The sequence below is a fragment of the Acomys russatus genome, chromosome 10 (assembly GCF_903995435.1).
Source record: "Acomys russatus chromosome 10, mAcoRus1.1, whole genome shotgun sequence".
Lineage (NCBI taxonomy): Eukaryota > Metazoa > Chordata > Mammalia > Rodentia > Muridae > Acomys > Acomys russatus.
In genome coordinates, this window is record NC_067146.1 from 53,423,626 (window position 1) to 53,438,772 (window position 15,147).

Consider the following 15,147-nt stretch of genomic DNA (forward strand, 5'->3'; position numbering starts at 1 on the left):
TTTGACACTGGTTTTGGAATTCATAGAGTGGCCTATCAGTCACTTAGGTGGTACTAGATTTTGCCCTGTACTGCCACACACATCACCCCACTCGCATGACAAACACACAGGGGTGGGGGATCAGCTGCTCCATTTGGACTCAATTTGATGTGGCTTGTTCAATGGGCAGTATTTTCTCTCCCCTATCCCGTCTTCTCTCCTTGCTGTGCAATTATTTATTTATTTATTTAGAGACAGATTTGCTATCTAGTTCAGATTAATCTTTTTTTGTTTGGTTGATTTTTTTTTGTTTTGTTTTTTGTTTTTGTTTTTGTTTTGTTTTCAACACAAGCTTTGTCTGTGTAACAGATCTGGCTTGTCCTGGAATTCACTTTGCAGACCAGGCTGGCCTCAAACTCACAAAGATGTACCTGCCTTTACCTCCTGGGTGCTGGGATTAAAGGTGTGCACCACCACTGCCCAGTTTAGCCCAGACTAGTCTAAAAGCCTACAACCATCACCATGCCTCAGCCTCCTGAGTGCTGGCTCTCTTTCTTGCACTCTGGAATGCGTGTAATGACCACATGCGTACACAGCACTTCACACTGTAAAGGGCTTTCCCAGTTGTTATCTTATTTCAACCTCTCTACAAGGTAGACAAATCGGCACCATTTTCTGAGACAAACAGGACAAGCTGAGTGGTTAAAAGGCCAGCTCAAGGTCACTGCTAGGCAGGTCTTAGCAGCAATTAACTCTCTATTTAAGATAGTTTCAAAATGTCTTACACGGGTGATGTAATAAGGAGTGTTTTCTCAAATAAAACCGGTATTCCTGTATGTCAGGTCACTGTGACTTGTCCAGAAGCCCAACTTTAAACTGTTCCCCAAAGCACTCCCATTAGCTGTGTGGGGCTCCAAGCCCCATGTCTCCACTCAGTATTGCGCTCCTGGGCTGGAATTAAAAGACAGGAGGGATCTAAAAGAGAGAGCTTGGAGCAAACACAGCAGGAATAGCTTACTTCTTCCTCTTGGGGTGAAACTGAGTGGGTAGTGCTGGCAAGCCAGCTCTGCCTGCTCTGTGGCAGGGATCAGTGCTGAGGCGTCAGGTAGCACTGGCAGGAGGTGGGGCTCACCGAGAGCTGTCCTACACTCCCAGCATGTGCTTTTGTAAAAACCTTAGCTTGGTTGGTCACCACCATGATGTAGGTAAGTGGGTAAAGCTAAGGGCTGGAGTACACCCCCTGCGACCTGATCCCCCTCTAGGGAGGGCAGAACAAACACCCTTGGGCTAGACTGATGCTCAGCACTATGAGCAAGCTACTCCGCCTGCAGCTTCCTCTGGCTAAATCAATGTCACCAAAGTCCAACCAAGGTGGTAGGGTGATCTGCCCTGAAGTTAGCAACAGCGCTGTATAAATGAGGGCACCTCAAACCCTGCAAATTCCACAGAGACCCAAAATGTTCCTGGAACCAAACCAAGGGAATCATTGCAAAGGGGCGCCATCCGCGACTCACGTGAACCCTGAGTTAATTGGTGTGGTGCTGAAGGAGAGCCATTTGGGGGTGCAGCCACACCGTGGCCCCCGCGATGTCCCCATCCACCACTCCTTTCCTCGGTCCCTGGCGGTGGCTGCGCTACCCCCCCTCCGCCCCGCTCCACACACCCGCAGTCCACACCGTCCTTTTCCAGCAAAACAACTCGACTCACCACCCTCCTCCCCAGCACTCCCACCGGCCGGATCCTGGGCTACGCCCAGTCCGCCACCAGGCTTTGCGCACCCGGGAGCGCGCTCCGCGCGTCCCCGCTTCCCTGCAGGCACCCCTGCCCCTGTCCCAGACAGTCCCATAGCTCCACGAAAGTGGTGACCAAGAGCCAACCTCCCGCTCTGTAGCCCAGCTTGGGCTCTGCCCCTCCCCCTCCCCAGCCTCCCGAAGGGACAGGAGGGACGGGACGGCGCGCGCAGGGTGCCCCGTGTTAACCGCCTATGCGCCGCCGGAGTCTGGAGCTCCAGGAACGGAACTCACCGGAATGTGCACTCGAAGTGACCGCCTCTTCAGGCTAGGATTTTTCTTGCCACTGCTCCCGCCAGGGCTGGAAACTTCTTTCTTCTTCTTGGTGTCCATGGCTGCGCTTCCCATAACTTTAGCCAGAAGTTAATTCCGGTGCCTCGTTCCCGGGGTTCGGTCCCCTTGCTGCCTCTCAGGGCTGCTGCCGTTACACTGGAGCCGCGCGCTTTTTATGACTGTCCTTCCACCCTGAAAACACCTCGTGGGGACTTCCGCGGGGAGGTCGGGTGGCGCAGGTAACGCGCGGGGCTCCACCCGAGGGGCTGGCTGTCCGCGGAATGCCGGGTTAGAGCGTCCTTTTTCTCCTACAGGATCATTATCGGAATTATCGGGTGCAGAGTCGCGGCCGGTGCTGCTTTTGGTTACGCGTGGCAGAAGTCTCGTGTTGGGTGACAAAGTTTTCCTCCTTCTGCAAAGCGAAGCAACATTTTCCACCTCTCGGCTCCTCCCACAGATTCCCAGAGGTAATCGGCCAGGCAGGTGCAATTAACAGCAGCAATTTGGAAAACAGTCTTCCCGTGATTGTGCCTCGATGGTAACGGCGGCCCGAGCGAGGCGCTTAGAAGAGAAATACATAACCCTGGGCCGCACAATAAAGCGGCAGGGAGCCTGGGACCCAGAGGGCCTCCTCTTTGGCGAGAGGGAGGGCAGAGGGGGAAGAGGAGGTGCAAAGGCGAAGGCTCGTCGCAATTGGGCTGGCGCGTGGCCGCAGGAATAAACTGTGGCGGCGGCTGGCTAGGTTCTGCGGGCCGAAGGGCGCGACCCAGCCCCTAGGGGAGAATAGGGCAGGGTGCCCGCCCCGGGCGGCCTCTGAGCCGCGTCCCCGGGGACTCCGGGGACTGTAGGGGCCGGGCCTGGTACCGACGCAGACTCCGGGAGCGCTGGGCGGTGGAAGGCGGCGCGCGCGTTGAACAGGAAGTGCGCGGTGTGCGGCGCCACTGTCCCACTCCACGCCGCCCACGCCGTCTCCGGGTGGTCGCTGTGCACTGTCTCAAGCAAAGCCGGCTCCGGACCCGCCCAGAGCTGATTTCTGATCCATCTGGTTTTGCAGTGTCGTTTAGATCTGATCCCCGGAAACACACATCCACATCCCGACCACGCCGCGCTTGAAGCCCCCGGGTGTAAGTGGCTCGGGTGACCGCACTTGCTTCGCTCAACGCCGCACCCATTCGGCGTGCGGACCCCCATCCCGGTCCAGAGCGGCCTGTGGCGGGGTGGGTGCAGGCTTTTTTCTTCATGACCTGGTTCTTTTCAGACCCATCAAAGGTTGCGCAGCAAACCTTGATCCTCAGCAAGAGCTCTTGCATCCCAGTAAAGCCGAAGTCCTAAGACCATGGAGGAAATGAGTGCGTCGGAGCCTGAAAACCAGAGCGAACACACCACGTGCTGTGCTCCGTTCCGGGACCTTCAGAGGCACTGGCTGTAGATCTGACAGTGCAGGCTGCTCAGGGCCCAGGTGTTACTCCCAGGCAGCAAGACCTTGGCTTCTGGCCTGAGGGGCTTGCTTCTGCTCCTGCTCAAAGTTAAAGACTGTCCCAGCTCTTCAGTAAGGCACAGACACTACCCAGAGAATAAACGTGATAGGGGTCTCTAGAGGAAGGCACAATGGGGCTGTTGAGGAGGTAGCCTTTGCCCCTCTTCCTGCTCCCTCAGGGGAGGGGATGTGGTTTTTAGCATACTTAAGAGGCCATGATTTTGGAAAGGACCTGTCTGTCCCATGAGAGATAACCTAGGTTCAGCTATCTCCTTGGCTTCCATGTTTCCAACCTAGTTCCTAAAAATTAGGTAAAATCCTACAGTGTATGTGTGTGTGTGTGTGTGTGTGTGTGTGTGTGTGTGTGTGTGTTGGGGGTTCCCTGGTTCACCAGGTAGGTTTGTATACATCCCCCACCACATTTGCAAACTAAAAATACACCCAGTCCCCATTGCCCCCCACCAGTATCCCTAAGCAGTATCTGGGGGTTACTCAGAAAGAGCCTATCAGCAGTTGTCGTGTGTTGTCTCCCCTCGCCCCAACCTGGGTGTAGGCTTGCTGCCTGGCTTCTCGCTAAAGGACTTCCAGAGACTTCTCAAGTGTGGGGTTGGGTAGGGGGCACAGTGTCCAAGGGAACCACCCCTCAGCCCCTAAAAAAACCTCACTCCAGGACTGTCAAGTAAACGTTATGTCTCTGCAGCTTGAAATGTTGGTCTCTGTCATGATGATGTGCCAGAGTGCATACATGGCACCACATGATGAGAAAGAAATGGCTTTGAAAGCAGCAGCCATCAGAAGAGAGCAAGCTGACAGAGAGGGAAAGACTCTGAGGGGGAAGCACAGTGCTCCTTATATCACCTGCCTTTGGGCACCACCTCCCCATGTGTGTGTGTGTGTGTGTGTGTGTGTGTGTGTGTGTGTGTGTATACTTCTGTGTGTTAGCTTGTGAATGCCAGAGGCTGGTATTAGGATGTACTCTAATCCTTTCTTAACCTTCTTGTGGTTTGGTTGGGTTTTTTTGTTTTGTTTTTGTTGTTGTTGTTGTTGGTTTTCCTGAGACAGGGTTTCTCTGTGTTGTCCTAACTGTTCTGGAATACATTCTGTAGACTAGGCTGGCCTTGAACTCACAGAGATCTGCCTGTCTCTGCCTCCTGCGTACTGGGATTAAAGGATTAAAATCTCTTAATTTTCCTTTTTGGAGTGCAGACTTTAAGGCATTGGAATGGGACTTGAGATGGCAAAGTGTATGAAAGTACTTGCAAGCAAGCCTGACTACCTAAGTTAAACCCCTAGAACCTGTGTGAAAAGCTGTGTGCAGTGATGTGTGTCTGTAATCCCAGCACTCCTGTCAGCTGGCACACAGTGCAACAGCAGTAACAAGAGAGACTCTGCCTCAAAAAACAAGGTGGAAGGAGAGAACTGCTTCTCAAAGTTGTTCTCTGACCTCCACATGAGAGCCATGGCACATGCCTACCTGCACACACACACACATACACACACACACACACACACACACACACACACACACACACACGAGAGAGAGAGAGAGAGAGAGAGAGAGAGAGAGAGAGAGAGAGAGAGAGATTTAAAAGCACTCACTGTTCTTGTAGAAGACCCAGGTTCAGTTCTCAGCACCACATCCCAGTTGAGAAGCAAAAAGCCAAACAAGTAGGAGTTAGTATACAGTTGGTCTGGTGGTACATGCCTGGCCTTCAGCCACTGGGGAAATTGACTTAAGCTCACTAGTTCAAGACTAGCCCTGGAAACAGTGAGAAGAGGTAGGGAGGGAGAGAGGAGAAGGGAGAGGAGAGAGAAGAAAAGGGAGGGGTCAGGGGAGACTTTCTATCCAGAACTTATGAAAGGAACTTTAATAGTCTAGTTTCACTTAACCTAGTTTTTCCACCCTCCACATGATTTTTTCATGTTGCCTGTTAACATTCCCTTTAAATGAAGGTGACTTTGAACATTATGAGTCACCTTTGTGGATCACTCAGATTTGAATTTTACACCTACCTTGTGCTCTGGGAAAGTATAAATTAGAAGGCTTCTTGGGGATCTATCAATGAATGTGTTTGGTGAAACCCCATACTTGCTGCCACTGGATACCATGTTAGAAAGAGGACAGTAATAAGCTCCTCCCCACCGTGTGTGTGTGTGTGTGTGTGTGTGTGTGTGTGTGTGTGTGTGTGTATTACCTGGAGGACAACTTTCATGCCCTGCACAAGAATACTATCCACCTCCTTTTGAGATAGTTTCTCATTGCCAGGAACTCACCAATTAGGCTGGGTTGTTTGTCCCGTAAGCCCCAGGGAACCGCTTGTCTCTGCCTCCACAGTACTAGGATTTTAAGTGTGTGCCAGTATACTATCTCTGCCATCCCCCAGCCTCAGGGCCAGCATTTTGGTCACCTCTGACATTCCCAGCACTCTGGTAGATGCTTTATATAAGTCTTCTGAAGGACCTGCTTGTGAGCACTTTGCAGACCAAGATGGCCGAAGCCTGGCTGCTAGCTCATGTTTTGTGTTCATTTAACCTGTCTGTTTGTTGTCGTTGCTGCGTCCTTTGAGACAACAGGAAAAGGGTGGCCTTTTCTATTTTAAAACCTTTTCCACCAGACTTACAAAACTCTAGGAACTGTCTGTAGGGGTGACCTTGAGCAAACTGCTTCACATCTCAGCTGCCATGGTCTCCTGGCCTGTGACATAGTTGGTGAGTTGTTTAGAACACAGCGACTTGATTCTGTGCAAAAGGCAGCCCTTGGAGAATGAACTAACTTCAGGGCTTCTGTAATTGCTGTGATGCCTACTAGGGGCCATGATCTAATCATGACGACCCCTTAAGCTTGAGAACTGACGGTGTAATCTCCCGGCAGCTTCTGCTCTCGGAATCACATCGGATTCACAGGGAGTTGTTGATAGTGAGTCTTTCGGGACATGAAGGAAAGGCCCAGGAGGAGTGGAAACTCTGCTCGGAATGTCGGAGCTCTTGAATGCCCCTCTGGGCCTGCTTTTATTTTACAGGGAATCTGTACCAGCCACCTCCACTCTGCACACCAGGCTTCCCTTCACCCACAAAGCCCATTAGCCACAGGTGATCCCAACCATGAAATCCAGGAGACTTGGGTTGAGGTAAAAGTGACCTCTGTAGCAGTGTCCTGTCTGCTCTTCAGAGAACAGCCAGGGTGCTGACAGCTCAGTGTCTGAGTCCATGCTCAGCACTTCTGCAGGGACCGACTCAGCAAGCAGGGCTCCTGTGCCTGAAATGTGTCTGTCAGAGGTAATCCCAGCAATTACACCCCAATGAAGGCATTTGTCATGTTAACAGCACTAGCTGGGAATAAGGACACAGTTCTAGCAGCAGCTACCTTCAGCATTGCTGCTCTGAATGTGAGCTGTTTTGTTCTAGTTTATTTTTATTTATTATTTTTAATCTTTTATTTTTTTTAGGCTGGGGTGCAGTACTAATGTGAAGATTGGAGGATAACTATAGAAACAGTTCCCTCCTTCCACCTTTGGATGGGTTCTTGAGATTGGGCTGCCAGCCTACGTGTCACCACATGTCTTTACCCACTCAGTCATCTTGCTGGCTGGATCCAGCCTCGACTCACATTGGGCAGAAAGGCTTGGACTCCGGAGGTAAAGTATGTGTTCATCCGCCATTTAGTTGGGAGCTTTGCTCGTGCAGTAAGTAGAGAGATGAACACTGAGAGCTTTGATTCATACTGTTCCCTGAATATGGTCCATGACTGATTTCTGACCTCTTATTCACCTGCTTAATGGTACACGATGAAATAATAGATATTAATCACAACGATTTCCTTGGCGAATGAATTAACCCATCCTCAAGTTTCAATTCTGCCATACAAATCTGACCTGTCTTACATAAGATGTCACCAGCTCTGGCTTACAAGGCTGGGTGACGTGTAGCTGGCACCCAGACATGGGCTCGAGAATACCAGTGAGGGCTTTTCCATGAGACTCCAGGGGATGGGGGATGGGGGCAGGTAGAATTTACAGGTTATCCATGCCCTTGGTGTGGGCAGCATGGAGTGAATGGGGTGATAGTGCACACGGGCTTAGAACCCTTGACCTCCAAGCCTCACAGGAAAGGACAGGCAGCATCTGGGCCCTCAGAAGAAGGCCTATTCTGAACTCTGAATCCAACCCATGCACAGCCTTGCCAGAGCCCATGGCTGCCCTTGTCCCTTAGTACTTTATACCATAATCAATCAACCTCCGTTTGCCAGGCAGATGGATCCCATGGGGATCTTGGTGTACAGGGCACCTCAAGGACATGCCGGGTTTTGACAACTCTCCTTATGCCATGTGAGTCAAAAGGTATTTTATGAAATGTTCCCAAACAGAACTCTGAAGAAGCTCATGGGGTCTTGGGAGAGACTGTGGAGGAGAGGAACTTTCCAAGCAGGGCCTTCTGTGTGGGCTTGGATGAGGTTCCTTTAAATACTAGCCACACCCACAAGGCTACAGACCTTCCTACTAAAGGCCTTGCCGGTTTTCTAGCCCCACTCTTCACAGCTTTACCTTCTAGGCTTAAAAAAAAAAAAAAAAAAAAAAAAAGTATAGCAACAAAGCTCTGGTCTGGCTCACTTGTATGCAAGGACACTTTCTTACTGTAGGACTTGTTCATACATGACCCAAGGGCTCCCTAGAATTTTAGGTGGATGGGTAAAGATGCTGCGGCTGGGCGGTGGGTTGGGCTCAATGTTCACTGCCACACACAGCATGTGCAAAGGGATGCTGGCCTCACTGTGGGCAGCCCTGAGCCCAGCAAGCTTCATAGTGACCTGTGTACTTGGCAATTCGCATAACTGAATATGATGCAAGGAGTGGTAAAAAAAAAAAAATGGCAACAGTAAAATGTTTCTGAAATTGTAATGAACAGAACTGAATTCACAGGCAGAAGACTCCGGCCTGTGTCTCACAGCATCCCTGGTCCTGACCTCACAGCATGGGCACTGTGGGAGCCATCACAGCCACCTGAGCGGTGAGAGCCCTCAGCTGAGATTTAAGACTGGGCATGTCCCCTGGACGGGGAGGCCTGGCAGCACTCAGAGGAAGGATAGCAAGTTACCAAGAAGAGACTCGATATTCTAAGAGCATATATAGGGGGAGGAGGTCTCCCTCAATCACAGACATAGGGGAGGGGAGAAGGGGGGAAGTGGGAGGGAGGGAAGAATGGGAGGAAACAGGGGAAGGGCTAACAATCGAGATGTAATATGAATAAATTAATAAAAAAATAAAATCAAGAAGAAAAAAAAAGAGAGAGATTCAAGACTGGGATCTCTGGATGGTGGCATCCTTACTGTGTGCACAGAGTTCTCTGTACTTACAGAAACTGGTTTAATGGCAGAAAACAAGGACTTTAAGTATTTTCCCACCACCATTCTTCAGTGTGTGTCACATTAGTGGATGCTTGGACTGTACTGGGTCAGTGTTCAATCTTTACAACTGCTGTTTGTGTTGCAGACCTGAGGTTTATAAAAACCTCACTAAACGGGTTTTGGCTTGGACAAGGACAGAATTTCCAACAATTTCTAAAACGGCTCTAAACATACTCCTGGTATTTTACAGTAAATGTTGGTATACACGAAGCCACGTTCTTAGCAGTGTTCTCAACACTGGAAAGGTAAAGGAAGAGTTGCTTCCAGAGACTCTGTGGGACCCTCAGCCTTGAGGATTGTACATGGTCACTTAACATTTGCAGAGAACGGTGTCCTGACCACTCCTAGGGGGCTGGCCTGTGTGTCAACAGTGTGGAGATGCAGGTGGCATCCACCCACCCAGTGGACTTCTTGTAGCCTCTGTTCCTAGGTGTGTTTCCTCTCTTGCTCAGCTCTATGCCAGGGTCTTTGGACTTGGCCAGAGAGAGGTTGCAGACAGGGCAGCAGATAGCAGTGCCAGAGGAGGTGGGCCACAGGGGCTCATCACTAGGATTTGGGAGTTGGAAGTTTGGTGAGAGACAAAGTGTAGATAAAATAAAGTCAAGCAATCTGGCATGTGGGACCGTTAGGATGTTGGCTGTTGGCTGAGTCGTGTGAGATGCTGTTGGGAGGCCATGCTGGAGAGCAGAACGGCGTGTGAGCAGAAGCCTGGCTGTGGGGAACTTACAGGCCATGGAGAAGAGAGGGCACCATGGTAGACACCTACATCTGCAAGCGTTGGTAAACAAGACAGCAGGGCAGTGGGGTGGTGGGTAGAGGAAGGGGATACGAAGGGCTTTTGCTTTCAAGGTAGAAGACGTGGGCAGCATCACACTGATGCCAGGATTCCAGAGAGGGCAGGGGGACAATGACATGGGAGCTCAGCCTTCCAAGCACGGCTGGCCCTGCATGGAAGTCATCTGTCCATGCCCAGAAATGCCCATCACGGGCAGCCAGGGAACCAGGCTCTTTCCTGAGTGCCTATCTTCCTACAAAGAAGAAGCCATGCTGCCTGTTGCCACAAGGTGGGTGCTGGGGAGAGAGGTGAAAGAGAAACAAGTGGAGGGGTGGAACACGAAGCACTCATCCATGGTGCAGCCCACCATGTAAGCAGCATATGATTTACTGTCTATTTATTACATGATGTTTATGAAAACGATGCTCTGTTGACGAAGACAGAGGTGCTTCCCATGCTGGACAGTCCCTCCCTCCCTCCCTCTCCTCTCCTCTCTCCCTTCTCCTTCTCCTTCTCTCTCTTTCTCTCTCTCTCTCTCTCTCTCTCTCTCTCTCTTCCTCCTCTCCTCTCTCTCCGTCTCCTCTCTCGTCTCCTCCTCCCCTCTCCTCTCTCCGCTCGCTCTCTCACTCCTCTCTCTCTCTCTCTCTCTCTCTCTCTCTCTCTCTCTCTCTCTCTCTCATACACACACACACACACACACACACACACACACACGGGCAGCACCTTCACCAGCACAGGCCACTTCCGGCTTGCTACCCATCTGCTGCGTGGAAATCACATCTCGTGCTTCCAGTGTGCATTTTCTCTGCTGTGAAGGAGGCTAGATGTCTTAGCCTTGTGTTTCCTTTGCCACTGTTTCCTGTGAGTGGTCTGTGGTCTCTCTGTTGAGTCTCCTCCTGGGTGGCTGGTCTTTCTCTTGCCTACCTGTAGGTCTTGGGCCCCTGAGTTATCTCGGCAGGTAGAGGTGCTTGTCACATGGTGGAAGTAGAGAACCCAAGGTTGTCATTTGATCTTTGCATGCATGGCACGGGCTGCCCCACTCCCTCCAAATAGATGTTTAAACACTTTTGAGGATGCAGCACCCCTCAGTGTCAGGGACTGCTCAAGTTATTTTTTGCCTTTCAGGCACACTGTTTTCTGCATAGAAGTTTTCCTTCGTATAGGTTTCATGTTACTTTTATGTGTTTGGAGGTTTTCTGCCAGATCTACAAGCATTCTTCCTACTTCCCTTTCTAATTACTTTTTAATTCTTTATAGTTTCATTTCTCTTTTTATTTATTTTTTTAAGACAAATTCTCACTGTAAAGTCCTGGCTCTGTATAGTCCTGGCACTCTTATATAGACCAGGCTGGCCTTGAACTCACAGAGATCCACCTGCCTCTACCTCTCAAGTGCCACCATGCCCAGCTTGGTTTCATTTTGTTAATCTATTAAAATTTTTCATTTTATTTATTTGTGTGGGGGAGGAAAAGAGGAAGGAAGGAAGGGAAGAAGGGAGGGGCTGAGGGATAGAGAGGCAGGAAGGGGGGAGGAGGAAGGGGGATATGAGTTTGAGTGCCCACAGAAGCCAGAAGAGGGCATCGGGTCTCCTGAAACTGGAGTTATAAAATAAGCTTCCTGATGTGGGTGTTAGCAATCAAACCCAGGTCCTCTGGGAAAGCAGCAAGAGCTCCTAAGTGCTAAACCATCTCTCTAGCCATGCCTCTCTCCCACCCTTCCAATATGCACCATTTTACATTCAAATATTGATCCCTCTGGTATTTATTTTGGAGCTGTGAAGAGCAGGAGAAGGGAATACCTTATTTATTAAAAACATGAGTCATCAATGGTATTTTTGGAGGTTTTGTTTTTTTCTTGTACTACTCTGTTTGCATTTTTTTAACTTTACTGATCTTTTGATTGTACATTATGGTTCCCAACTTTGTATGTTTATGGATCTTGTGTATGTGTGTCTGCATATGTGTGTTTTTTTCTTTAAAAAAAAAAAAGTTCAGGCTGGAAGGATGGCTCAGTGGTTAAGAGCACTGACTGCTCTTCCAAAGGACCTGGGTTCAATTCCCAGCACCCACATGGCAGCTCACAACTGTCTGAAACTCCAAGATCTGACACCCTCACACCAACACACATAAATTTAAATGAAATAAACTATTTTTTAAAAATTCATTTTTGCCTGTTTATTTGATGAGAGAGAGAGAGAGAGAGAGAGAGAGAGAGAGAGAGAGAGAGAGAATGGAACTGGATGGATGGGGACGTAGGGAAGATGTGAGAGGAGAAACTGTGATCAGAATATATTGTATAAAATATTTTCAATTAAAAAAGAGGCAATCCAGTTGAGCCTGTCAACTACCTGGCCAGATCATCCCTTAGGAAAGATGATTCACTACAGCCCTGTTCAGGAGATGGGAGGAATAATTACCCCTTAATGTGATGACGTACTTGCTTCTCAGAAGCCCTTCCCCAGTGCTGACACTTGAATAACTTTCATTTTGTAATACTGCAGTCTGCCAGCTTTTCTGAGTTTCCCCAAAATATATACGTTTCCTTTCTTTACAATCCTTTTTCTTCATGCCCCGGCCAAAAATGCTAAGCATGTTCTCTTTCCCTGGTATTATGGGCTTTTTCACTCTTTCTCTCGTGCTTCCCCACCTCTCTGCCATGCAGATATTTGCAGACCTCTATTGGCATGGCTTTCTCTCTTCCTCTTCTCCATCTCCTTCTTCAGGCAGCAGCTGAGATTAACAGCTTGCCTGTCTCTGTCACTTAACCTCAAGCAAAACTATTCTCAAATATAAAACAAAAAAAATGTGGGTTATGAGCGTGGTCCTTAGACCTTAGTGGATGGGCACTCAGTGCCAGCTGGTCCAGCCTGTGCTCTCTGAGCCTTGGTGTTTGATGGGAAGGCAGGCAGCTGGGCAGGACAACAGCCACAGTCTTTCCCAGCAGATAGTCTTGACTCCGCAAAGGATGCTCTTTCCCTTTCTCTCTGCACTGTTCTGAGCTGAGACAGATGCTGACAGTGTGTGTGGTTGGTCAAGGAACCATTGTTCCTTCTTCCTGCGTCCAGACACTAACTCCTTCCTGAGTGTATATGGGGCAACAAACCGACAGAACCCTGTCTCAGACTGGGCCATGTCAAAGGCTCATTCTGCTGATGGCAAATCAATAGCGCTGCCCTCAGAGGAACCTGGACTGAGTGCACTTTAGTGTACAAGTAGGATAACAGCGATGAACTCGTTCTTGTCACAAAGTAATGGACAAGCACATGGTGTTCTCTGTGTTCAGAAATGGAGGCCATGTACTCCCTGCAGTAACTGCTCCCCCCTCCTCTCCCCCTTCTCTTCCCCTCTCCCTCTCCCTCCAGGTTCAGGAAGGAGGCTGAGTTCCACAGAAGATCGGTCTATCATCCCCATGTCACCAACTCTGTGATACACTCATGGAATCTTTGGGATGGCCATAGTATGTCAGCCTGCCCAGCCTCTGGTGCCCACAGACAGGGCAGATGTTTTTGGAAAAGTATTTCTGAAGATGAGGTTATCTCCCAACACAGAGATTATAAAGCAGACCATAGTATGTCCATAGTATGGTAGGCCCCATCTCATTAGCTAAAAACCTTAAGAGCAAAAGCTGGGACTCTCCCAAGAAAGAAGGAATTATGCCTGTAGACACCTTCAGGGTCAAATCTGCCATCCTTACCTAAGCTCCCAGCTGTCCTGTCCTGCAGATTGCAGACTTGCTAGTCTCCACAGTGAGCTGGTTCTTTAAAGCCAGGCTTTATCCTCTCTCACTGATGCCTGGAAAGCTACAAGCTGTATGCCACACTTGTCTTGCGGCCATGGAGGACCTTCTGGAGATGGGCCTGTGTGGCAGGAGCAAAGGCCACTTCACAGGCAGATGGCATCTTCACTGAAGGCATTAGGTGAGGACCTATGAAACCCAAGTGCTCAGACCCCCTCCAGGAGGACAGCCTGGCTCGCACTCACTAATGACTTGGCTTAGTAACACCCTTCGCCCTTCATTACCTGAAGAAGAAAGAAGCAATTACAGAAGCAAAGCCTCAGAGCCATCTAGAGTATGTCGTCATGACTGCGACATGGCACTGTAACCAGATAACCATAGCAGGGGGAGGATGGGCTGAACAGTGAGGAAAGAAGATTCATTTTTCATCTTTCTGTTTTACCCTCTTCCTCATTTATCTCACCCTAATGTCTCTTTCCAGATTCACAAAATGGTTGGTTTTAGAATTATAGAGAGGGCAAAGCACCCTGGCTTATGTTCACTTCTTTATTTCACTTTCATTGAGGGCGTGGTTTTATGTCAGACTATAAATAACAATTATATTTAAATGACAACATCTACATTTATTCCCCCCTCCCCATGTGTGTGTGTGTGGTGTGGTGTGGGGTGTGTGTGTGTGTGTGTGTGTGTGTGTGTGTGTGTGTGTGTGTGTGTGTGTTAATTGGAGGTCAGCCCCAAGCCTCATTCCTCAGGTGCCATCTACCTTGTTTTTAACCAGTGTTTCTCTCACTTGGCCTGGAGCTAGCACAGAATTGGCTAGGTTGGCTGGCCAGCAGGCCCTAGGAGTCGCTCTGTGGCCACCTCCCCAGGGCTGGGATAGCAGGCTAGGGACATTACATCCAGTTTTTTGTATCTGGGTTCTAGGGGTTGAACTCAGGCCCTCATGATTGCATGGCAAGAACTTTACTGACCGAGTTAGATCCCCAGCCCTATCTACATACACTGTAATAATCATCCCATTGCTTAAGATATATTAGAACACCATCTTAGACAAGTAAGGGTTTTGAGATGCAAGCAGTAAAAACATCAAAGTCCACATGTGCCAGAGGGAAGCTAGCAAAGTCACCTAGGCTCATGAACGGCCCACCTGAAATTTCTCCTGGAGGCCAGTGTGAAATCTTGCAGTCATGGTCTCCATCCATACCTCCAGCCTGTGAGTCCTGCTCTGACCCTCACCAGCGAAAACTCAGGCCTACTTATTTCATCTCTCTCCTTTCCTGTACAAACAAACAGACGACTCCTTGCTACCCACCAGTGTATATATGAGCTGGGATCCCTGGAGAGGTAGATGCCAAGAGATGAGCCATATAAGAGAGGTGACAGGGGAGATGCCCATAAGGAAAAGGGGGGACGAGGCTGGATGGTCTGGATACATGAAGGAGGAGAGTGGCAGAGGAATAGACAGGAAATGGCCCCCAATGTAGGACAGACCACAGAGATAACCTTCAGCCATAAGATACTCAGCAAAGAGGAGTGAGTTAGGCTCTCTGCAGGGTGGGAGGGTGCTGAGGATGCCTGTGCCCCACACAGACATGTTCCCAAGGCTCTTTCAGCTTCCCAGTCCTGAAGAGACTTAGAAGAGGAGGGATGAGAGTGACACAATGCCCACTGCTCTCTCTGGTGCTGAGGCCACAGCAGCTATTCAGTGTTCCCTTCT

General features: G+C 49.6%; 1 protein-coding gene across 8 annotated transcripts in view; it reads right to left on the minus strand.

Annotated features, from left to right (window-relative positions):
• The window catches only part of Prkag2 (protein kinase AMP-activated non-catalytic subunit gamma 2), a 338,192-nt gene that overhangs the window by 251,233 nt on the left and 71,812 nt on the right, over window positions 1-15,147 (minus strand). For 2 of the 8 annotated variants that reach the window (XM_051152184.1, XM_051152183.1), the window contains exon 1: window positions 2,004-2,681. The exons of 2 other annotated variants lie outside the window; for them this stretch is intronic. In XM_051152184.1, the coding sequence (XP_051008141.1) occupies window positions 2,004-2,117 (114 nt within the window). In that variant the 5' untranslated portion in view covers window positions 2,118-2,681. Of the gene's footprint in view, window positions 1-2,003; window positions 2,767-15,147 lie in introns of those variants that run through there. 4 more of the 8 variants (XM_051152186.1, XM_051152185.1, XM_051152190.1 and 1 more) reach the window with 3 other exon arrangements.